The sequence below is a fragment of the Dromiciops gliroides genome, chromosome 4 (genome assembly GCF_019393635.1).
Source record: "Dromiciops gliroides isolate mDroGli1 chromosome 4, mDroGli1.pri, whole genome shotgun sequence".
NCBI lineage: Eukaryota > Metazoa > Chordata > Mammalia > Microbiotheria > Microbiotheriidae > Dromiciops > Dromiciops gliroides.
Window position 1 is genome coordinate 452362963 of NC_057864.1, and position 25653 is coordinate 452388615.

A 25653-nucleotide genomic window follows, 5' to 3' on the forward strand; every position below is an offset into this window, starting at 1 on the left:
ATAGCCGAGCCACAGATCGAACCCCCCCCCCCCCCGCCCACCCCCGCCTCAGCCGTGCGGCCAGGGTAGTGGACCTTCTGGGTGGTCGGAAAAATAGATTCCTCGCTAGCGCTTCCTGCCCGCCCCACCGCACCCCCCCATTCCTAACTAAGCCCCGCAGGTAGAAAGGGGATCCTGCACTTGGGGGAAATGTGCATTTGTCACTTGAATTCAAAGCGCTTCAGATGGGAGTGTGTGGCTTCCCAAAGCAAAGAGTGGGAAGATGCAAAGGTCAGTGGACTTTTCTGACCACAAAGATCACTGAAATATTTAAACTGGAGGAAGGTCGGTGTAACAAAAGTTTGGTGGGCATGACCTTGGCAGTGCTCAGCTTGTCTCTGGGGCACAGGTAGGCTCCGAATTACTAACTAGGCAAGTTAGACTGAATTATAAAAATGGGAGGTGATGGCACTCTGTCCCATTCACCTCCTCTCTGTTGTGCCCATTGCCTTAGTTAAAGATATGTTACATAGCTTCAGCCCAATTGCCTCAGTCTCCCCAACTGGTGATTTCAGCACAGTTCTTATCCTATCTTTCATGTAGGACTTGAGGTGAAGGAGTAGGTGTTGGCTAGTGCTTCTCCTAACTTTGATGATGGTGTGCCTGGGTCTTAGGGAATCCCCAAACACGCCGAGCAAGATACAAATAAGCATGGTTGAGATCCTCTCAAAGGGTCAAGGCATTAACATCATCCATCTCCACCACCTCTTGTCTGACAATATCAGTCATCACCAACTCTTGTCTGACATCCTTTCCACTTTCCAGAGAATGTGACTAATGGTCTGAAGCTTACTAATGTAGAGAGGGAGGAAGAAACAGGAGGCTAACAAGTTTCCCATTAGTTAACTTATTAACCTTCCAGAAGTGTCTTAGCCCAAGTTTGAACCTTCATACTCCCACATTAGTCTCCAAAACGAGTCTCCCAGATGCCCTTCTTTTCTCTACTTCCCCAATGCTAGAACCTGTTTTCCACCTACTTCTTAGTAGACCTTATTCATCAGTGTCCCTGGCCAAGTCCTGGGTCCCAGTGCCCTCTAACAAGCCAACATTTTCCCAAATGCCTTTCCAATTTTAATTCTCCTAGTTTTCCCCTTCTCTGTTGTGTTCAAACAGCCTGGATTTTCTGGGACAATCTCAAGAAAGGTTTAAGAAGAAAAATAAGTTTTTGGAAAAGGGATATTCATTTTCAGACCACATGCCCCAATTTTTTGGTCTGAAACAAAGATCATTGTCTGTACCTTATTAGTTCTACTCTCTCCCAGATTTCCAGCTCTTGTCTTCTCTCTCTCTCTCTCTCTCTTTCTATATATATATATATATATATATATATCTGCCTTTCCTAGCATTTTCTCTCTACTCCAGGGTCCCAGTTCTTTCTCTAGCCCTCAATAACCTCTTAAGTCTCTATCTAGCTGTAGTCCTCAGAGTTCCTCCTCCTTTTCAATTGTCTCCTTTCCTTACTTCCCCCTCCCCCTCCCCCTACACCCTCCCCACCCTCCCTTTTTTAGCACCCTGCTGTCCCAGACCTCTTTTCCTATCACCCCAAAGTGAAGGCTGACCTCACTTTGCACCCTCCAGGCCCTCTCCATATTCAGCTCCCTCTACTGTTCAAGCCTGCTAGGTTCCCCTTTTGCCTTGCATTCTTTCTCACCCCTCCAGCTAACTCCCAGCGTACCCAATTGTTACTCTACCCTTCCAGTTTTCCATTCCCACATCTACTTTCTTCCAGCCTTCCACCCTTCCTTCCAGCCCACCCTCAGAGCTCAGCTGCCAGTGGAGGAGGGGACATGCAGACAGACACTGGCCTTTCAATTTTCCCTGTGGTACCTGCTACTTCCAAATCTGTATTCTCTCCCTTGATCCTTTCTGCTACTGTTCCAGGGGAACAGGATACTAATAACTTTTCTGGGGGGTAGGAGTGGGAGCGGGACGTGTGTGTCTGTGTGTGTGTGTGTGTGTGTCTGTGTGTATCTGTGTGTCTGTGTGTCTGTGTGTCTGTGTGTTCTGAGGCAGTAGAACTGCCCGGAGCAAGAGTTCAGCCAGGGCCTGAAAAATAAAGATAATGATTATAACCCTTTGCTGCCTGTCAAAGAGGGAAGCAGACATCTGTCCTGAAAGAGAAGAAACTAAGCCCCCGCCTAGTATGAGGGTGATGTTACTAGCTTTGTCATTATCACTGTGGTCTTATCCCAACACTGTTAGGCTCACTGCCCTTCTCACTCATACCCTCACCCAGGCTTGCCAGGCTGGTATGGCCACACCCACAATGCCCCTGTGACAAGTAGAGTGACTCACTTCCTTTGCACAGGCCTACTGAAGTGTCAGGAAGGTGGAGGTGCCTAAGGCTACCATAGTGCCTTTGGCTCCTGGGCCTTAGGGTATAGGGCAGACTGCCAGGAGAGTTAGAGAATTAGTTAGTATACATACTATAGATCTTTTTCCGGGTCAGGCAAACAGTCCAACAGAGAAGGAACAGTGGGAAAGAGAAACAGTAGCTGGTAGGTACTTTAGTACAGAAATAAGGACTGAAATAGTTTAGAGAGAAAAATCAGTGAGGCAGAGGTTACTGGGTAGAACTGGTCACTGATGGGGAGAGGAGAAAGGAGGGGAAAGAAATAGAACAGAAATGTCTTAGTCCCAAGAGTTTAGACCTACTCATTTTTTGTTGTTGTTCTCATGCCCAAGGTGAGCTATCCTGCTCTCTCTTCAAACTGGTTGGTTAGGGCAACTGGGTAAAAGGAAGGGAGGAAAGCAAGAATCCTTATCCCACTCATAATCTTTGTTTGGATTACCACCAACTTAATAGCAGGAAGGGACTGTGTTTGAGGGGGGAGAAGCACAGGCTTATTCAGCAATCATTTCTACTATTCTCTGGAATCCAGGGGTATAGGCCAAGAGGAATGGTGTGAAGTGGAAGGAAACACAGTGGGGAAATTTGTGGAAAGGATGTAGGGAGAGGAAGGGAGCCTTTGGACTAGATTCCTTTTCCTCTATGCAAAAGTATGAGGTCTTTCAAAATCCCAACTGCTAAAATAGATCGATTACAAAAAAGAAGTGAGGAGGAAAATTCACTAACATCCAGAGAAATTAAAGATGGAGGCATTTTTGGAAAAAAAAAAAAAGATCTCAACTGCTAGTACCTCCCACCCAAAAAATTACCTTGTGTTTGTTTTTTACATTTTTATATACTTATATAAGTATTATAGATATACACATATGTATACTCCTATATTGTCTCTCCCCATCGAAATGTAAGCTCCTTGAGTGCAGGGACAATTTTATTTTTGTTTTTGTATCCCTACCACATAGTAGACAATTAATAAGTACTGGTTGATGATTGATTGAATTAACCTGTGTTCTCTACATTGTGCCCATGAATTAGCAGTAGGGATCTCAAGTAATAAAATCAATCCCTTGGGTGTCGTAAACTGGTTTGAATTATAGAGCAAGATAGCTCACCTAGGGGGCAAGAAAAAAAAAATGAGTAGGTATAATCCCCTGCTACCAGGACATCTGTCCTGTTTCTTTCCCATCCTTGCTTCTCTCCCTGTCAGTGACCTTTTAGACCTTGGGCCAGTTCCACCCAGTAATCTCTGTCTCAGGGGGTCTCATTGATTTTCCCCTCTGACACTTAGAAAGCTGAGTAGAGTTGACCAAAAATGACCACCAGGGGGCAAGACCCCTTTCCCTGGACTTGCTGAAGACAGAGGTTCTTGACATTGGTGCCCTCTTGTGGATTCTTAGAGGTTACAGCTGAGACGCTTGGGAGGAGGGCCTCAATTGGACTATCCCCCTAGAGGAGCAATTAGGCATTTGTCCCAGGCATGTGGGCGCTATCTGCATTTTTTTGCACGGGAGGAAGAGAGATCAGAGGTGCCTACCAAGGCTGAAATCTCTTCCAAGTGACCTGGCACCATGAGAATTGATACCATCTACTTTGTAGAAGTAACCTAATCATTAGGGGATCTAGGTGAGGTAAGGGAGGGACAAGTTTTAAGCAGAAAAGCTCTTTGGAGGGTGGAGAGGGAAGGAGAGAGGGAAGAGAGAGAGAGAAAACAGAAAGAGAGAGAGAACACAGAGAGAGAGAGAGAGAGAGAGTCCTGAGGAGGACGGATATTCTAATTGGCCCTGGAAATGGGAAAAGGGCTGTCCTCTGTCCTCAAGGGGTACATTATGAAACCTGTGGAGTTCTCCAGAGTCCCCTGCAGCACTGCAGTACTGTTCACTTGCTGTTCACCTGCTGCTTTGTGTACCAATGGGTCCCAAAGGGAGGCAGGGCCCAGCTGCTGGGATTGCATCACCTACAGCTAAAACTGCTGGTGAGCCAATAAAACGAAAGGGCAGCAGACAACCACCACAGGGTAAAAAGCTGAGTCTTAAGGCTCAAAGATCTTAAGAGTCTCCCGTGATCCCTTTCCCCCACATTGTAACCTCTTGGGAGTGACAGATTTAAGCTCAAAGCTAGTCCAACATCTCTTTTTATAGGTCCTCTTCCCCATCCCTCCCACCATAATATGCCCCCCGCAAAATTCCTCTTTACTTAGACTTCTGGGGAAATAAGCGGCGTCCTATCTACAGTGCCCAAGATCCCTTCCCTGCTGCTACAAATACATCACCAAGTTGTCTATCCAGGGAGTGGTGTAAGGAGGTTTGGGCTGGGACCCCTGTGGGGGCCTGTCATTGGGGTGTCCCTTCTGGCATGTGCCCCAACAAGTTCTCCCCAACTCTATCAAACCTGGGATCAGTGAGAGCCTGTCTGACTTGCCCCCACTACCCTCCCTACAGGGAGCTGGGAGCCAGGAGGCTGAGTTAGAGCCTGGCTTCTGTTGCCCCTACCACCTGGCCCCCTTAGGGAAAACAGTACACAAAGCCCCCAGTGTCTGGCACTCAACTGCTCAGAGGGAGACTGTGGGATGAATGGGGTTCAGCTTGAGCCAGAAGAAAGGACAGGCAGGGAAGTGTGGGGGTGTTGTGCCCAGGTACAGTCAGATCCTCTCCCACAGCTGGGAGGGGCTAAGGGCGGGAGACACCAGCTGGTCTGGTCTGGAAGGAAGGTCACCTGACTCACAACTTAGCCTGGTCCTGCACACACCCCCTCCAGTATCACAGAGAAGCTGATCCCACACTCAACACTGGATAAACAGTTGTACCCTCTGTTCCAGGTAAGCTCTCTGATCCTGTACCCTCACACCATGGGGTCTCTGCACTCTCAGGGCTGGGCTGGGCTGGGCAGGTCTGCCTTTCACAGACACACAGGTTTACACGACTGCATGCACGTACTGATCTAAATTCAGAGGTGCACACATACCTATACATGAATTGTGCTCGTGGATTAGAGAATCCCAGCCTAAGCCTAAAGGGAGATGAGCAGAAGATGGAGGAGGTCAGGTGAAGTGATAGATAGTTACAGGGTAAAAGTAGGTGTGGGGAGTAAAGCGAAGAATGGAAAGTGTTTGGAAGCTGGGGCTCTGGCCTTAAAGGATGAGAATGGTCTCCTTACCTCTCCCTACCCCCTCATTTTCTACCCTACACTAAGATTCAATACTATTGGGAACTCAGCAGCCTATGGGGTGAAGGATAAAGACTTGTTAAAGGGGGAAATCTGCTTTAGACCACAGATCTGATATTGTTGGGATCATCACCTAGGGTGAGGGTGAGTCCTGGCTATAATTGGTGGAATTCCTAGCTGTAGCTGTAGGCTGTAATTCCTGTCGCCCCCAAAGGGACGTAGGAACAGTGGGAACTTCTTTTCCTCTGATGCTGTGGCCTCCAGCTGCAGCCCTCACTCCCAAACCTGCCTAGCAGGTTGATGATGGGTTGTTTTTTTTCTTACAACAGAGAGAAGAGTGGGAAGAAAAGGTAGAGGAAATGGGAAGGAGGGTCAAAGCTCAGGGGTATAGGAGACAAAGAGGACCAAAAGGGATGGGAGAGCTCACCTCAGCTCCTGCTTCTCTCCCCAAAGCTGCCAACAACATCATGTCTGTGAGCAATGGGAGGTTGGAGTCATCCCTGGTCCATGAGATCCTCAGCCACCTGGGTCTGGCCAACAAGGTAGGACCATGAGGATGTTCTAGGATACTGGCTGGGTATATAAAGGAAAACCTTTAGACCACTTAGTAGGTTAGGCTGAGAGTAAAGTTGAGGAACCAAAATTAAACAGGTCATCCTTTTCTTGGACTCTTGAAAGCTAAGATCAACTCTACTATATTTCTCTAGACTGCAGCTTGGGGCACCTTGGGCACTCTCAGGCCCTTTTTGAGCTTCAACGTGGACAAGGATGTACAACAGCTGCTAGAAGCTATCGCAGGCCAAGGTGGTTTTTCTCTCTCTCCATCTTCCCTTTATCTATCTTGTCTCTATGGGCCAGGGGTCTCCCTTCTCTGTTCTTAAGAATTTCCCTATTATACATAGTGAACTGGAGACCAGAAATGAATTGGACAAGCTTACAGAATGTTTAGTATATCATTTGCATAATCATTTAAAGACACGTATCAGAAATCACCCCCTGCCTAAGCACTGTCCTTCCCAAAGAGATTCTAGCCCCAGTATATCTTATGGCCTTAGTCTTTGCTATATTATATTGGATAATCCAACCTTCAAAAACTCCCTGGTTGACTTCTGTCTTCTGTCCTGGTTCAGGTGTGAATCAGGATACCATAGTGGATGTGCTTACCAACCGGAATGGTGAACAAAGGCAACTCATTGCCAGAGCCTTCCAAGAGCGCACCCAGCAGGTAAGACCCCTTGGGAGACACTGGGAAGAGGTGTTTACTTAGCTGAAATGCACCCACTTGTCCATATGAAGTTGTTCCCAAGCTCACCACAAGGAGGACTGACCCACCATGAATGTGGTATTGGCCAAACTTCTCCAGGTTCCCACAAAACTGGGGTCCATTGGCCAGTTTTATCACTCCGGCCCAACCTGCTCTGGAACTTAATTAATGTATATTTATCACAGGACTTGCTGAAATCCCTGCAGGCAGCTCTTTCTGGAAGCTTGGAGAAGGTTGTGGTAGCACTGCTGAAGCCCACAGCCCAGTATGATGCCCACGAGCTAAGAGCAGCCCTGAAGGTATTGAGAGGAAATGTACAATAAATGTCTTGGAAAGAGGAATATATTCTCTAACCTGGGAACTGCCTTCCCAATCTCCCAATCACTGCTTGGCTCAGGGCTTGGGGGGGGGGGTGGAGGGAGGAGATTTGGGCTCTAAGTCTGATCTCCGCTTGAGTCTCTTCTTAGGATCATTAGTCCATGCTCTTTTTTTTTTTTTTGGCGGGACAATTGGGGTTAAGTGACTTGCCCAGGGCCACACAGCTAGTAAGTGTTAAGTGTCTGAGGCCAGATTTTGAACTCAGGGACTCCTGAATCCAGGGCCAGTGCTCTATCCACTGCGCCATCTAGCTGCCCCCAGTCCATGCTCTCTTACAGGAGCAGAAATGGCCACTGTCTTCCTCCTATTCCTACTTCCACCATTCCAGCTGTCATTATGTCTCAGTCACAGACTGGACCCTTGGTTTCTTGTAGGATGTAAGTTCTGCTGAGGACGTAGGAGTGGAAATCCTTTCTACACGTTCCCCACCCCAGCTACAGGAGTGTCTGACTGTCTACAAACATGGTAATGGGGCTGAGGGGCAAGGGATTCAGAAGGGAATCAATGGGGACATCCCACTGAAGGGAAAGCAGCTCTCTTGGTCTTCCCCCATCTTTCAGCTTCACCACTGCCCGTTTAGGGGAGGAGTCCTGGAGACAATGCTATATTTTACTCTCTGACGAGTTCCTTAGGAGCCCTTCTCTCCGCTGGTGTCTCAGTTTCCCCTTGGAAAAAAAGCCAAGTGTGGTCATTCAGAAAAAAAAGAACACAGTTATTAATCCTTTCAGCCTAGGGCCTTAGGTTAATAATAGAGTTAGACTCTAGTAATCACTAGATATCCATTCCTCCCCCTTCCCTATCTCTCCTCAACCCCCTTTCTCCCCACAAAACATACAAACACACTGTTATCAATCTCTTGTCTCAAGATGAGTGGAGCCTGGCCACAGCCCTGAGAGGATGCTGGGAACCCTGGTCTTTAATTCATCCTTCAGCATACCTCTTAGGCGCCAGACACCTGTGTCCATGTCCATGGTCCTGCCCAGCCCAGCCCAGCCCAGCAGCTAGATGCCTTATCCTTGTCTGCTTCTTCTTACCTTTTCCTAATTCTTTTATTCCCTTGGTTTTTCACTACATAATAATAACTAGTGTCTCTATAGCACTTTAAGGTTTCCAAAGCACTTTACAATTATCTGAGAGATCAGTGCTATTATCATTATCTCTGTTTTAAAGATGAGGAAACTGAGGCAGAAAGCAATTAAGTAACTTGCTCACTTAGCAATGACTTAGGTCGTCTAACTAAAAAAAACCAATGCTCCAATTGTCCTTTTTCCTTATGTCCTTTTCCTCAGAGAATCAGAATTCAGGTATCCTCTCTCCCAGCCCAGATCTAGAATCATTTTTATCTCTCTTCCACTAAGGAAACTAGTGTTTAAGCATCTTGGCTCCAAACCTGGATTTCTTTCTTTCTTCCTTCCTTCTGGCTGAACTTTTGTCGAGGGAGGGAGACCCAGGCTGCCCCGTTGCTGTGGCATGCAAAAGCTGACCACCTCTACCTCTCCCTGACTCAAACAAGAGAGCGAGTCAGGTGGGAGAGGGAGAAAAAAGAACCCCAGAGGGAGGTTCCTACCTCCAGGTTTTTTGTGGTAAGAGGAAAGAGGAATTTCCCGTACCCTGCAATGTTGGGTGCCAATTATGTTATGGGGAAATAAGTGGGAGTTTGGGATAGGGGTCCTTAGGAATTCCTCTTTAAAGAATTACACCCTGGCGCAGTGGATAGAGCACCGGCCCTGGAGTCAGGAGTACCTGGGTTCAAATCCGACCTTAGACACTTAACACTTACTAGCTGTGTGACCCCGGGCAAGTCACTTAACCCCAATTGCCTCACTTAAAAAAAAAAAAAAGAATTACACCCTCTTGTACACAAATCCAATTAGAATAAAATAATAGTTAATTTAGGTGCTAGGGAAAGGAAACCAAGAGAGAAATCCTTGGATTTCTCATGGGGAGAAGGCATGGCACAGAGGGTTGGCCCTGAGATACCTATCTCCATGAGCAGAAGACAGGCAGATACTTTTATAGAGGCCCTATGGTTGTCCAATGAGGTAATCATCTGACTAGAAAGTTCCCTTATTGGGGAAGGACCATCCCCGACTGGTGGTGGCTGGAGGAGTTGGGTGAGGGGTGGCTGCAGATCTCTCAAGCCATCTCTCTCCCCCTCAAGCCACAAAGGCAGCAGCCACACCTAATCTTATCTCCCTGAGGGGTGGGGGAGACTGGAATGAAGGGTGGTGGTCCTGGAGCTAACTCAGTCCTGATCCAGTGCCGCTTATCTCTTTAGGTGTGTCTGTCCTTTGGTTTAGTTTCTCAAGGAGAAGGTTCTTTTGATTTACTCCACAAAACTTCTGGGGTACCCAGGGCCATTCAAATGAGGTACTCAGGCCCATAACACTTCCTTCCTTCCTTCCTTCCTCCCTCCCTTCCTTCCTTCCTTCCTTCCTTCCTTCCTCCCTTCCTTCCTTCCTTCCTTCTTTCCTTCCTTCTTTCCTTCCTTCCTTCCTCTCTCCCTTCCTCTCTCCTTCCCTTCTTCCCTCATTCTTTCTTTCCCTCCTTCCCCCTTCCCCCTTTCTTTCCTCTTTCCTTCCTTCCCTCCTCCTTCCTGCTTGCTTCCTTTCTTTCTTTCTCTCTTCATCCCTTAGTTACCAGCAGATGCCTTCCACTCCTAGCAGTATTGCTATAGAGTTTTGAGATTCTTTAATATCAACACTGAGGTTAAACAATTTCCTTCCCAACATTTGGCTGTGTATGTGTGTGTGTGTGTGTGTGTGTGTGTGTGTGTGTGTGTGTGTGTATATATATATTACAATTCAGAAGTATTTCCAGAGATATCCATAATGCCTTGGCATTAAATGCTAGGAGCCACCAGAGTCCTTTGGGTCTGGGGATACTGGAGCTTGCTGGGTACTGTGGGCCAGGTGTTAAGGCTAGCCCTGGTGGTTCAGATTAGAAAGGTTAGGAGAGCATATAAAAGTTAAACTTCCCCTCTCACTCTGATGTTCTCTCTGGACCCTGCCCTAGATTTTCAGGTGGAGATTGAGGATGATATGAGGTCAGAGACAAGTGGCCTCCTCAGAGACCTGCTGCTAGCATTGGCTAAGGTAAGGAAGCCAAACCATGTTCCCCAGTACAGGGGGCCTTGGATGAAAGACAAGAATTTCTGTGGGAATAGAAGCAAAGAAAGATTCTAAGGAGTCCTAGGGGTTAATTTCTTTTTTGGTGGTGGGGAGAGAGGGGCAGGGCAATGAGGGTTAAGTGACTTGCCCAGGGTCACACAGCTAGTGTCAAGTGTCTGAGGTCAGATTTGAACTCAGGTCCTCTTGAATCCAGGGCTGGTGCTTTACCCACTGTGCCACCTAGCTCCCCCCAGGGGTTAATTTCTACTCATATAGGATAGTGGAAAGAATGTTGAATTTGTAGAGCCAGGAGACATGAATTTGGAATCCTAGCTTTTCTGTCTACTATCTGGGTGACCACAGGCAAGTTGTTTGACTTCTCTGGACCTCAGTTTCCTCATCTGTGAAATGGGGACAATCACATTCCTTACCCCTCAAGGGAGTAGTTGTGAGGAAAATGATTTTGCAATAAATGTGAAATGCTGTTTAATTCTTATTAGAGACATTGGTTTAAAAAAATAAACAAAAGCTTCTATCTCAATATATACACCCTAAACTCAACCCCAAATTCCAGGGCACTCGGGAGAGCTATTCTGGGATAAAGGATTACAACCTGGCAGAGCAGGATGCACAGGTGAGTTGAGGCTGCCTAGGGGCCTCCCCAGCCATCCCCCTGCCCAACATGGGAGGATTATGGGGAGGGGGGAATAGGTTGCCCATCCCTCAGCTTCAGACCCTTCTGGGGCATGTCCAGGAGACAGGTGGGGGTCTCACCTGACACCTGTGCATGTCTGACCATATGGTTCTTTGACTCACAGGAAATGAGTTCACCAACTTCCAGATTCTCATGCCAGGGGATGGGGGAAGGTGTTGGGGGATGACTAGGACCCTCCAGGGCTTCAGCCCTGGGCCTTGTGGGGGGGGGGGAGGGTCTCACACCTGGGGAAGGTGAGAGGCCCCTAGCCCAGAGCCTGCTTCCTTCTGACAAGACAGCAGCTTCTTCTGGCCTCCAGACACATAGCCCTAGGGGAGAGAAAGGCATGGTACCCTTCTCCACATATGCACACACCATGGCTGCCTTGGCAGCCCCAGGTGGTGGGCCCCTGCTGCCCTTTGTCCCCTAGAGGGGCAGGACTAATGGCAAACAGCCCCAAACTTTCCAGGCTCACTGCCGGGGTGTGGGGAGGCAACCTGGAGGGTAGAGTGATGATGAGCCCCTTATCCTAAGGTGGTTTAGGCTCACAGACCAAGATTTAGAGCCAGTGGTCATTTTAGAGGACAGGATCCTCAGTACCCCATGGCCTCCATGGGTTAGGGAAGCATACCCAGAGTCCATTGGAGGCCATAGCTCATGTTACTTTGTTTCAGCCCCCTGTTTCTCACTCCTTCCCTCTCCAAACCAGATCTGCTCCTGCCTCCCTCCTCTTTCCTCATTCCTGTTTCTCTGTCTCGGGCCCAGGACAGGCTCAATAGCAAGAACATGGTCAAGAGGGCATAGCCTGTGCTAAGGATTTGGAAAGGGATCAGGAGGGAGGGATCTTGGACTGGAGCCTGGGTAGGGAAAATGGAGGGGGGGGATTTAGGGAAAGTGGGAGAGACCTAGTCTATAGGATAAGGGCACCTTGTTCCTTACAGTGGCTAAAGCAGCTATGGGCCCAAGGGATGGGAGGAGTCATCGTACTAATACATGGGACATAGGGACCTGCCCCCAGTGTCTTCCATGTGGAGTGGAGGATTTTTTTTTTTTGCAAGGCAATGAGGGTTAAGTGACTTGCCCAGGGTCACAGGGCTAGTCAGTGTCAAGTGAGGAGTGGAGGATTCTGCCACCATTTTTTAGGTCCATTCCTCTTCTTGTCTCATTTCTCCCAACCAGGCATTACAAGAGGCTGGAGAAACGGGCACAGGGGCAACTTGGATCATGATTTTTACCCAGCGAAATACTGAACACCTCAACCGAGGTAAGACAGGACCCCAACACTCTCTAGGGATGGACCCTGACTGAAGGAGAGTCCCCTCCACCATGGCCCATTCCCCACACTTTTCTATTCCTTCCTCCGCCCCCAATAGTGTTTGATGAGTACCAGAGCCATAGTGGTCAGGTGATAGAGGAGGGCATCCGGAACTGTTTTCATGGAAGTGCCCAGACTGCTCTTCTCACCCTAGGTAAGGTCATACTCTGAGCCACTGAGTCTCTGTTGAAATGGAAAGTTTGGGGCCCTCATGTTGGCCTTTCTCATTTTCTCCTTTGCTTTACAGCCTCTGTGATCAGGAACACGCCGCTGTACTTTGCTGAAAAACTCCACCAGGCTCTCCAGGTGAGAAGGGGGAGACGAACCCTGGATGGAGGGAGGAGACCTGAGGTGGCAATTAATATGACATTGGCATTTATCACTGTATTGTCCTCTCGATAGTCTGCAAATTACTACCTGTCCTTAATATGCAAAGAGGATGAACCAGAAATAGAGCTTATGATTGGAGTTCTTTTTTCAGTAGGAGTGATGAATGGGTTCTATGTTTATAGCCTCTACTAAAGTCTTCCTCTGATGTCTCATTGGACTGTAGAAGTGAATCTGGGTTCTCTAGGTCTATGCCACTGGAGCCCAAACTCTGGCATGGTCTACCTAGATATAAAGGTTTCGGGTAAGGACCCAGTGATGAACTATGTCTGTTGTTCAAATTCAGGTGAGTGGTCTTTAAATGACCCTTTACCAGGCCGGCTACAAGGTGATTTTGGCCACAGCAATTCTTTTTTTTTTCTTTTTTTTTTTTAATTTTACGGGGCAATGGGGGTTAAGTGACTTGCCCAGGGTCACACAGCTAGAAAGTGTCAAGTGTCCGAAGCCGGATTTGAACTCAGGTCCTCCTGAATCCAGGGCTGGTGCTTTATCCACGGTCACAGCAATTCTTGAAGGCCACCTCTGAAGGTATAGATAAATTGGTGTCACTGCCTGGAAGAAGGAGTACCTACATGGTAAAGATCCAACATGTAGATCCTCCAATTTTTTTTTTTTAATTGGCAAGGCAATTGGGGTTAAGTGACTTGCTCAGGGTCACACAGCTAGTAAGTGTCAAGTATCTGAGGTCAAATCTGAACTCAGGTTCTCCTGAATCCAGGTCCGGTGCTCTATCCACTGTGCCATCTAGCTGCCCCTCTTACCCTGTTTTTTACCTTTTGTCAGAAAATAAAATGGTCTGGCATTTGAGCCTCATTAACCACTGACCTGAGGCTGTAACTAATGTGACAATGACTCAATTAGTGTGATATAGTCTTCTCAGTTTCTACATCTGTAAAATAAAGGATTTAGAGTATCCCAAAATTGCAGAATTTTTGCGCTGGGTGGGATCTCAGTAACCATATTCATGCTACAAAGTGCCTTCTTAAAGACCTCTAATGAAGGAGTGTTGCAGGGGAATTGGGATAAAGAACAGCTGAGCCACACAGGAACAGCAGCAGTTAACAAAACTTGATTACTACTCACAAAGGGAGCAGAACAGATGTTAACAGGGAACAGTCTCAGGGAAGCACACCATGAGGAAGTATAACAGAGGCACAGAGGCCCTTAGGGCTCAAATTTATGGAAAAAGTGTTTTAACATCTTAATTTATTATTTATTTATTTATTAGCATTCTTTTCTTTTCTTTTCTTTTTTTTTTAGTGAGGCAATTGGGGTTAAGTGACTTGCCCAGGGTCACACAGCTAGTAAGTGTTAAGTGTCTGAGGCTGGATTTGAACTCAGGTACTCCTGAATCCAGGGCCCATGCTCTATCCACTGCACCACCTAGCTGCCCCTAGCATTCTTTTCTTTTTAAATTTTGAGTTCCAAATCCTCTCCCTCCTTCCCAGCTCCTCCCTCATCCATTGAGAAGGCAAGCAATGTTATATCAATTATACATGTGAAATCATGCAAAACATACTTTCAAATTAGCTGTATTTCAAAAAAAAGCAAGAAAAAAAGTGAGAAAATTATACTTCAGGTTGCACTCAAAGTTTATCAGTCCTCTTCCTCGAAGTGAATAGCATTTTTTCATCATGAATCCTTGGGCATTGTCTTAGATTGTTGTCTTGATCAGATTAGCAAAGTCTTTCCCAGTTGATGATTATTACAACATCTCTGTTACTGTGCAAAGTGAACTTCCAGGTCTCACTTCACTTTGCATCAGTTCACATAGGTCTTGCCATGTTTTCCTGAAACCAACCCCTCGTCATTTCTTATACAACAATAAAGTACTCCATCACAATCATATGCCACAACTTGTTCAGCCATTCCCCAACTGATGAGCATCCCCTCCATTTCCAATTCTTTGCCACCACAAAGAGCTGTTACAAATATCTTTGGTGGGGACAGCTAGGTGGCACAGTGGATAAATTACTGGCCCTGGATTCAGGAGAACCAGAGTTCAAATCTGACTTCAGACACTTGACACTTACTAGCTGTGTGACCCTGGGCAGGTCATTTAACCCTCATTGCCCTGCCAAAAAAAATTATCTTTGAAATTATAAATAATATTTTATTTTCTCAATTGCATGTAAAGATAGTTTTCAACATTCATTTTTATCTTAGATTCTTTTTTTTTGTGGGGCAATGAGGGTTAAGTGACTTGCCCAGGGTCACACAGCTAGTGTCAAGTGTCTGAGGCCATATTTGAACTCAGGTCCTCATGAATTCAGGGCCGATGCTTTATCCACTGTGCCACCCCTCAACATTCATTTTTGTAAGACTTTGAGTACCAAATTTTTCTCCCTTGCTCCCTTCCCTCTCCCTTCTCCAAGACAGGAAGCAATTTGATATAGGTTATACAGTATAGTCATGTTAAACACATTTCCAAATTAGTCATGCTATGAAAGAAAAATCAGAATAAAAGGGAAAAACCACGAGAAAGAAAAAAAAAACAAACAACAAGTGAAAACAGTATGAGTCCATCTACATTCAGACTCCATAATTCTTTCTCTGGATGTGGGTACCATTTTGCATCACGAGTCTTTTGGAATTGTCTTGGATCATTGTATTGCTGAGAAGAGCTAAGTCTATCATAGTTGATCATCTTACAAAGCTGTTGTTACTGTGTATAATGTTCTCCTGGTTCTGCTCACTTCACTGAGCATCAGTTCATGTAAGTCTTTCCAGGTTTTTTCTGAAATCTGCCTACTCATCATTTCTTATAGCACAATAGTATTCCATTACATTCATATATCACAACTTGTTCAGCCATTCCCCAGTTGATGGGCATCTCCTCAGCTTCCAATTCTTTGCCACAACAAAAAGAACTGCTATAAATATTTTTGTACATGTGGGTCTTTTCCCCTTTTTTTATGATTTCTTTAGGATACAGACTATATAGTGGTATTCCTGGGGCAAAGGGTATGTATAGTTTTATAGGCCTTTGGGTGTAGTTCCAAATTGTTCTTCAGAATGGTTGGATTAGTTTACAACTCTATCAACAATACAGTTTTATCAATTTATCAGTTTATCAATCAACAGTTCAGTTTTCCCACATCTTCTCCAACATTTGTCATTTTCCTTTTTTGTCATATTAGCCAATCTGATAGATATGAGGTGGTACCTCAGAGTTGTGGTTTAGGGCATTTTTTCATATGATTATTAATAGGTTTGATTTCTTCTTTTGAAAATTGTTTATATCCTTTGACCATTTATCAATTAGGGAATGGCTCTTATTTGAACAAATTTGACTCAATTCTGTGCTCAGTATATATTTGAAAAAAAAAAGGCTTTTATCAGAGAAATTTGCAGTAAAAATTTTTTTATATCAGTTCATTGTCTATGGTACCTTTTTAGCATAATGTGGTTTCCCTAATTTTCCCTTTGAATTAGGTCTGGTTTTGCTTTTGCTTTGTGTGAGATCATGATTACTACCTTGCCTTTTTTACTTCAGCTGATGCATATTAGATTCCGGTCCAATACCCTATTTTAATTCTGTATGTGTCTTTCTATTTCAAGTGTATTTCTTGTAAACAACATATTGTTATATTCTGATTTCTAATCCATTCTGCTATCTGCTTCCTTTTATGGGTAAACTCATCCCATTCACATACACAGTTATAATTACTAATTGTGTATTTCCCTCCATCTCATTTTCTTCTGTTTCTTCCAATATAGGAATGTAAACAGTTTAACTTTATTGAATCCTTTATGATTACTCTTTCATGTTTGCCTTTTTATGCTTCTCTTGAGTCTTGTGTTTGAAGGCTGAATTTTTTATTAAGCTCTGTTCTTTTCATCAGGAATGCTTGAAAGTCATCTGTTTCATTAAATATCATTTTCCCCCTGAAGGATTACACTCAATTTTGCTGAATAGGTTATTCTTTTGTTGTTGTTGTTGTTGTTTTGTTTTTTTTGGTGAGGCAATTGGGATTAAGTGACTTTCCCAAGGTCGCACAGCTAGTATGTGTTAAGTGTCTGAGGCTGGATTTGAGCTCAGGTCCTTCTGAATCCAGGGCTGGTGTTCTATCCACTTCACCACCTAACTGCCCCCATTAGGTTATTCTTGGTTGTAATCCTAGCTCCTTCCCCAGAATATCATATCTGATCTGTTACTGTAGAAGGAACTAAATCTCATGTGAGATTTAGTTATTCCATAATATTAGAATTGTTTCTATTTTTTCCCTTTTTTTGGTGGGGGCAGTGAGGGCTAAGTGATTTGCCCAAGGTCACACAGCTAGTTAATTGTCAAGTGTCTGATTCTGGATTTGAACTCAGGTCCTCCTGAATCCAGGGCCGGTGCTTTATCCACTGTGCCACCTAGCTGCCCCTCTTTCTAGCTACTTAAATTATTTTCTCTTTGGCTTGGGAGGGCTAGAATTTGGCTATAGTATTCTTGGGAGTTTTTATTTGGGGATCTCTTTCAGGAATTGCTTGTGTAGGGACCAGAGGTGTTTTTTTTTAATTCTAGCCAAAAGATGGGGTCATAAAAACCTAAAATAACAACTAATTCTTTACACTTGGTAGGTTCTTTCAATTTCTATTTTGTCCTCTGGATCTAAAATATCAGGAATTTCCTTGATAAGTTCTTAAAATATGATGACTAGGCATTTTCTTTGATCATGACTTTCAGGTTATCTAATAATTCTTTTTTTTTTTTTTGCGGGGCAATGGGGGTTAAGTGACTTGCCCAGGGTCACACAGCTAGTAAGTGTCAAGTGTCTGAGGCTGGATTTGAACTCAGGTACTCCTGAATCCAGGGCTGGTGCTTAATCCACTGTACCACCTAGCTGCCCCCTTATCTAATAATTCTTAAGTTTTCTCTCCTCAGTCTATTTTCCAGGTCAGTTCTTTTCCTTTCCTTTCTTTTTTTTCCCCCCTGCAGGGCAATGAAGGTTGTGACTTGCCCAGGATCACACAGCCAGTAAGTGTCAAGTGTCTGAGGCCAAATCTGAACTCAGCTCCTCCTGAATCCAGGGCCAGTGCTGTTTTATTCACTACGCCACCCAGCTGCCCCCTTTTCTCTTCTTTTAATAAACTTTTTATTTAAAGTTTTGAGTTCCAAATTCTATCCCTCCCTCTTTCCCCTCCCTTCCTCTGCCCCTTCCCTGAAGTGGTAAGCAATTAGATATAAATTATAAATGTGCAGTTATGTAAAACATTACCATATTAGTCATTTTGTATAAGAAAACAAAAGAAAAAATGAAAGTGAAAAATAGCATACTTCAAGCTGTGTTCAATCAATATAAGTTCTTTCTTTGGAGGTGGATAATATGCTTCATCATTAGTCCTTTGGGATTGTCTTGGATCATTGTATTGTTGAGAATAGTTGTCATTGGGACAGCTAGGTGGTGCAGTGGATAGAGCACTGGCCCTGGATTCAGGAGGACCTGAGTTCAAATGTGACCTCAAACACTTGACACTTACTAGCTGTGTGACCCTGGGCAAGTCACTTAACCCCCATTGCCCTGCAAAGCAAAACAAAACAAAACAAAAGTGAGTGGAGAATAGTTGTCATTCACAGTTCTTCATCAAACAATATTACTATCACTGTACTCAACGTTCTCTCAGTTCTGCTCACTTCACTATACATCAGTTCATACAATTCTTTCCAGGCCTTTCTGAAATCATCCTGTTTGTCATTTCTTTTTTTTCCCTTTTTTTTGGTGAGGCATTTGGGGTTAAGTGACTTGCCCAGGGTCACACAACTACTAAGTGTCAAGTGTCTGATGCTGGATTTGAACTCAGGTTCTCCTGAATCCAGGGCCAGTGCTCTATCCACTGTGCCATCTAGCTGCCCCTGTCATTTCTTATAGTACAGTATCTCACTCCATTACAATCATACATCACAGCTTATTTAGCCATTCCCCAATTGATAGGCATCCCTTTGATTTCCAATTCTTAGCTACCACAAAAAGAGCTACTATAAATATTTTTGTACATATAGGTCTTTTTTTCTTTTCTTTGCCTTGGAACTGTGACCAGGGCCCCAGTTCCCTTGTAACTGACCCCCAGTGCTCCTCTCTGCCCTGAAACTATGACCTACAATGGTGTATGGGCAATAGAGTTGCCTATCAGCACCAGCTGCACCCAGTGCTAGCAAAGAGTCCCCTGTAATCTCTTTCCAACCAGTTATCTGACCCCCTTACTGTCCCTGGGACGAAAACTCCTGAAGCTGCTACTTTTTTCTCCACCAGGTGTGTGGGCTCCAGACAGACATCCACTTCAGATACCACAGACTTCTCTTGCTGACCTTTTAAGTTTTCTTGGGCCAGAAAAATTCACAGAAAAATGTTTTTGCTATGCCAAAAATTGATTTGAGATATAGTGTTTGGAGGGGAATGCTGGGAGAGTTTGACTGGGTGGCTGCCCCTAATCTGTCATCTTGGCTCCACCTCAAATTTATATAGAATTTAGACAAAGTGATAGCATGATACCAGTGGGGTATTGCCCTACTTATAGGAACGATAAGAGTATTTTCTAACTTGCCTAATAAGGAATGAGAGACAGGATGTAGGGAACTTAACCCTACTAGTCCAGCAAGAGGCCGAAGGTGTTTAATGTCGTGTCTAGATTTATTAACCTTGGTATACATGTATCCTGGGAGGCTGGAGCTCTACCATTCGAACTGGTTTTCACTGGTCAACAGAGAGAGAGAGAGAGAGAGAGAGAGAGAGAGAGAATAAGCATTTATTTAGCACCTAAAATGTGCCAGGCACTGTGCTAAGCACTTTACAAGTATTATTTAATTTGATCCTCACAACAACCCTGGGAGGTTGGTGCTGTTATTTTCATTTTACAGCTGAGGGTCCCATAACTAATAAGTGTCAGAGGCCAAATGTGAACTCAGATCTTGCTGATTCCAGGGCCAGCCCTTTATCCACTGTGCCACCTAGCTTTCTCTCTGCAGGGAGAGTCCATTATCTCTTAAAGCAGCTGGTTTTTCTTAGAGATAGCTCTAATTGTTGGGAAGCCATTTGCTTGTTGTTTCTCTCATGATATTAAGCGGAAATTTGCCTCTTTGAAACTTTTGGCTATTGCTCCTGGTTCTATGCTCTGGGGCCAAATAGGACAAGTCTCATCCTCTTTCCGTATGACAACCTTTCGTAAAATTAAACATAACTATCTCATTCCTACTGAATCTTCTCTTCTCCAGAATGTCAGCAAAGGCCCTTCCAACTTCCAAATTTATACGGAGATGTTTCCTATTATTATAGATTTATAATTACCATTAGCACAAAATCTCATCCTTTCATCCCAGTCTCAGCCAGATTCTGTTCCATAGTCTCCAAACAAAAATTAAACACCCTAAATTGTATTAATAATAACATTGTATGCAATTCTCAGATTTTCTACTACTCTATATTGCTGTCACACTTGGTAAATCTTTCCAAAATCCTATATCCAAAAAAAACACAAATGAGTAGGTTCTAGGTGGAGTTGGAAGAACCATTTTGTGTGCTTGGGAGCTACCGTTCTTTAATGTCAACCCTAAAAGTGACTTCTGATCCTTGCTGTATCAGATTTGGCTATTGTAACATCAATAGAGCCTATGAAACTTTAAAGAGTAAACACCTGATTCATCTGTTATTTTGTTTAAATGTCTACACAATAAGCAAATTTCCAACTCAATTTTAAATTAACATACCATCCTTTACTTAAGAAGAAATTTTATTTATGCAGATGCCCATTTAGCTACACTCTTTTAAGAAAGAGGCAAAAAAAAATTATGAGAGATATTCAGAAGAGCAACCTTGAGGGAAGGTTATTCAGTATAGACTCCAACTAGTCTTCTAAGTCTTAAGTCTCCAACATCTGATGAGTGAGCTACTATAGCCAGTGATGGGCTGGAGAGAAGAAATAGGATTGGAGTTGTCTGTGGACACTCCAAAAGATGGCCTTCAACTTCAAGAAGTCCAATAGAGTTGTTCTCAGAGAGATGGAAGTGTGGTGTAGACTGGGATTAGGATGCCAATGGTCTACTGCCAGCTCTCTTACTGTCTTTATGACTTTGAAATAATCCCCTCCTTTCTCCAGACTCAGATTCTTCATCTGTAAACTGGATGTGACATCTGAGGTTGTTCTTAGATCAACAGCTAAAAGGCAGTTAAGCTGCTTTTTGGGTCATCTCATAGTAAAAAGGAGCTCAAAACTGGGGGCCAGCTGTCAGAGCAGAGGCCTCGGCTGGGTGGGGAGCAAAGGGTGATGCATGTGTTAAGAAACCTCACTTCCATTACTTCCAAACAAATACTGCTCCTCACGAAAGTATATTGAAACATATTGACAAATAACCTGCATGGTATTTAAAATGAGATGGTTCTGGCCTTTGAATTCCGGCTCTCAGGTGAAATAAAGCACTGTTCTCTTGGAGAAATTAATTTGGGTACTTTTTTTTTTTGTTTAGTGAGGCAATTGGGGTTAAGTGACTTGCCCAGGGTCACACAGCTAATAGGTGTTAAGTGTCTGAGGCCAGATTTGAACTCAGGTACTCCTGACTCCAGGGGCCGGTGCTCTAGCCACTGCACCACCTAGCCGCCCCTGGGTACTTTTTGCTAAAAATCTCTTAACATTTAAAAGGTCTTAACAAAATTAAGATAGGTCTCATATAGGAATGTTTTTGCTTACTTTGTGCTTTTGAGCTTATTAACATTTTCAGAGTAAGACAAATCTTATTTTGTAGCCATGAAATTTCTACTGATGTTTGACTTTGACCATAGATGACAATAGTGACACCTGGATTGTGAAATGTGCTCCTGAGAAAAATCTTCCCAATGAACTAAAAGATTCTTATGAAAAAGGAAAGTGGAACGAATATATGGGCAGAGGCTTTAAATATTTAGGAGATAAAGGAATAAGGGAATATGAAATGAAAAGAACTATGACAGAAATACCTTTTACTGAAGGAATGATAGAGCTTATAAACTTTGTTGGAAAGAATAAAGATATTTTTGACTGCATAATCATTTCAGATTCAAATAAAATCTTCATAGATTGGGGGGGCGAAAGGAGCTCAAGACAAGATGAATTTTGTGTTAGTAGATCTAAGCTTGAATTCCTGTGTTTTCAACCTACCTTTGTGACTTTAACCAAGTCATGGCATATCTTTAGACCTTGGTTCTCCAATCTATAAAATTAGATGGGGGCAGCTAAGAGGTGCAGTGGATAGAGCACTGGCCCTGGAATCAGAAGGACCTGAGTTCAAATTTGGCCTCAGACATCTATGACAGCTTCTGAGACTCCTTCCTGCTCTAAACACAAGTTCTACAGTGTTATACGATGATAATAGTGAACCTGATCCACTATGAGAGTCTGAAGCATCAGAAATTAAATAAATATAATTTAGCTCTAATTCCAAGTATATTTTGATGAATATAGGCCAACACTCAAATACTGTAGTGACAGGTATACTTGACCTCTTTTTTTTTTTTTTTGTGAGGCAATGAGGGGTTAAGTAACTTGCTCAGGGTCACACATCTAGTAAGTGTCAAGTGTCTAAGGCTGGATTTGAATTTAGGTCCTCTTGAATCCTGGGCCAGTGCTTTATCCACTGTACCACCTAGCCGCCCCTGACAGGTATACTTGAAAACTAGAAGCAATACCTAGTAACCTCTGGTGTTAAGCAACATATCCAATTAATTAGAATGCCTCATTCCCTAACTAGAGTATTTTAGATAGAGAAGAGTTTATTGATTTTATTAGTTCTAAAATATATCATAGTTAATCCCAAAGCCCTCTGTTGTGAAAATATAATACTGTGTCATCTTGTTTCCATGAGAAAACAGAACAAGCATTTAAGAAACAAAGATTATGATTTACTATATTTGTATCATTGTGTCCCTCAAATGTCTCCATTTGAAAATTATACATTGTTTGTATACCCTCATAGCATCTCCCTGAAAGCAAAGGGTAGAAAGAAGTCATTGATGTTGGATTCCAAGACCAAAGAATAGAAATTGAAGCAAAGAAAAAAGGGTTTATACTATAGCCCTAATCATACCATGAGCAAGGACCAGGACTAGACTCCAAGAATCTTTGCTTTTTTGTTGAAAATCAAGGTGAGGGGTAGCTAGGTGGCTCAGTGGATAAAGCACTAGCCCTGGATTCAGTTCAAATACAGCCTCAGACACTTGATACTTACTAGCTGTGTGACCCTGGGCAAGTCACTTAACTCCAATTGCCTCCCCCCCCCAAAAAAAAAAATCAAGGTGAACTGAGAGACAACGGTCTGAACATGATCAATTATTAGTTAGGCTAGCATAAATCAATAAATTGGGTCAGTGGCCTCCCTTAATAACCAAAGACCCTGAGATAGGGCTTACCAGCCTTCATATAATTTTGGAAAGTACAACAGAACAAAGAACTGAGTTGGGAAAACAAGGCAATTGGTTACAGGGCTGGCAGCATCATATATGGAGAAAACACGATTGATTGGAAATTGAGAATGAGGAGCTAGCAACAACCTTCTTCTTCCCTCCTGTGCCTAAGAAATGTTCGTTATTTGAGTCCACCAGACTTCTTTAGATAACAAACCAAAAATCCTTGAAGGATAGTTTAGTGGTATGATACCAGGCCAGATTCCTTAGTGTCTACCTGGATCCCTCAGGGATAACAGATTTCCTTGAGACAAGAATAAAACAATGATTGGCAGGAGAACTGAACTTGTAAACTTAGCTTATATGAAGAATTGTAGCCTGAGCAAGCATATAAAATGGGATGGTAATACAGAATAGGATCAATTATAAAATGATATCGAAGGGGGCAGTGGATAAAGCACCGGCCCTGGATTCAGGAGAACCTGAGTTCAAATCCGACCTTAGACACTTGACACTTACTAGCTGTGTGACCCTTGGCAAATCACTTAACCCCCATTGCCCCGCAAAAACAAACAAATAAATAAATAATAATAAAATTATATAGAAATCATTTTAATTTCTTCACCCCCTACCCTCTCTCAAAGGAGCATTAAAGGAGTTAGTTGAAAACTGTTCACTGTAAGTGTTTCCCTGGAAATGCAAGGACAATTTCAGCTTTCCATTCCAGTTTTCAGGTATTTCTGGGCTGTATGTTCATTAACATGCTTTCCAGACCTCTAAAAGCTAGCAGTAGTATCAGATGGAAAAGGGGATCACTCAAGTGCATTGGGGTCCTCAGCTAACCCCATAGGGTACTGGAAGAAACTGGGATCAAGCTGTTTTTCTGAATTGTTTCCCACACAGACTACCAGCAAAAAGGCAGGAAGGCGTTATGGATAATAGGCCCTTTGCTCATTTTTTTGGTCTGTTGGAGAATTAAGAACCTCTTCCTAGTCCATTCCTGTTTCTCCTTGACTCCACTTCCAGAATCAATGATTCAGTTACATCATCCAGCACATACTGTCAACAACTATTTGCCTAATATTTAACTAACCCTATGCCCATTTCTCCCTCATCTAGGGAACTGAGCCAAACCACCAAGTCTTGATGCGCATCCTCATTTCTCGAAGTGAGACTGACCTTCTAAGCATAAGAGCAGAGTTTAAGAAGAAGTTTGGAAAGTCCCTCTATTCATCTCTCCAGGTCGGACCAGGCTAAGGGACCCACCTTAGAGGGGCAGGTCACCATCTTAAGCCCCAGAGTCTATTTGCACATTCTGTCCCCATTAATCCAATGGGTTCAGTTTAAGTTGAGTGACTCCAGGGAGGGTATTTCTCACGTGGGCCGAGAATGGGGGTGGTGGAACAAAATCTGAATTTTGGCGGGAATGGATTTACTGATCTTGGATTTCCCTCTCTTCAGGAAGCCATGAGAGGGGACTGCCGGTCAGCTTTACTAGCCCTATGTCGGGCTGAAGACATTTGACATACACATCCCCCAAAACCTTGTGTCTACCACTCCCGTCTCCCCCTCTTGTCATTTCCAAGGATCAGAGGCTTGCAGGCCCAGCTGAGCCCTCTAAAGGTCATTTTGTCTATTCCTTTGCCTTTAAACAAGATGACTCCACTACAACCAGACAGGAATCTTTTATATGACTCTCAGTTTCATCTATAGCCTCTGCTAGGACCCTACTAAAAGTTTTGCCTGAATCCTGTACTCCAAGGTTAAGGTTAATCTGCTTTCTTTCTCTAGTTCTGCCCTGGCTCTTCCAGTCTTTACAAGGTACATTTGTTCAGTGGAGAATCTGACAAGTGCCTAAATTCTACAGGCAAATTTATGGTTTGTGTTCCCTTGGGTGGAGAACTTAAAAGCTGGAGAGGCTTTGATCTGCGCTTTCAAAACACAAACAGGAACTGTTTCTGGAACCTCCCCTACCGCAGACCCTCCTCTCTACTGCTCACCCCCACCATTCACCCTTCCTAGGGGAAGAAAGACAATAATTTAGCAAAACAATTAAGAAAATAGCCAGAGGGCAGAAGACACAACTTGAAAGGTGGCGAGAGAGGAAATAGCTTCTGCGTTAGATGGGGTATAGGGAAAGGGACTAAGATGTCTTTTAGAGTTTCTGTGATCAACATGTAGCCTGACCCAAATCTCATGCACCAATGCCGATTTAAAGTGATGATTTAGAATTCGAACATTATAGGACCTACAATGGAAAAAAACAAACAAACCCAAGAGCAACAAAATGCGTTCACTCTCCAGCCGGATGTCTAGATGAGGCTCCTCTATTATAAACCCTAGAAAAGCATCAGGAAATGTGGAGTTTGGGATTCCAGGCTGATGGGATAGTAGAGAAGACAAAAGTGATTGGCGATACTGATAGAATCAATCTCAGGAGGGCAGAGTCCTGGGAGGTGTGGGAATTTGAAGCTCCCTCTTTTAGCCCTAGGACAAGCCACCCTCTGTATTCCTCACCCTCCCCCCCCCCCAACTAAAACAAATACTCTCCTCCACCCTGCTCCTTAAAGAAAGCTAAGGTTAGGGGCAGCTAGATGGCACA

At 44.0% G+C, this 25653-nt stretch overlaps 1 protein-coding gene across 2 annotated transcripts; it reads left to right on the forward strand.

The window, feature by feature from the left end:
• Positions 1-172: 172 nt before the first annotated feature.
• Positions 173-24669, forward strand: ANXA9 (annexin A9). 2 transcript variants are annotated; one of them, XM_044000937.1, is made up of 13 exons: positions 173-270; positions 6002-6090; positions 6256-6352; positions 6679-6773; positions 6998-7111; positions 7565-7655; positions 10206-10285; positions 10875-10934; positions 12174-12258; positions 12368-12463; positions 12557-12615; positions 24171-24293; positions 24513-24669. In XM_044000937.1, the coding sequence occupies exons 1-13, from the start codon at positions 225-227 to the stop codon at positions 24573-24575; spliced, it is 1098 nt and encodes a 365-aa protein (XP_043856872.1). In that variant the 5' UTR covers positions 173-224; the 3' UTR covers positions 24576-24669. The 2 variants fall into 2 exon arrangements, with proteins under 2 accessions (XP_043856872.1, XP_043856873.1); XM_044000938.1 differs by lacking the exon at positions 173-270 and adding an exon at positions 4977-5201.
• Positions 24670-25653: the final 984 nt, after the last annotated feature.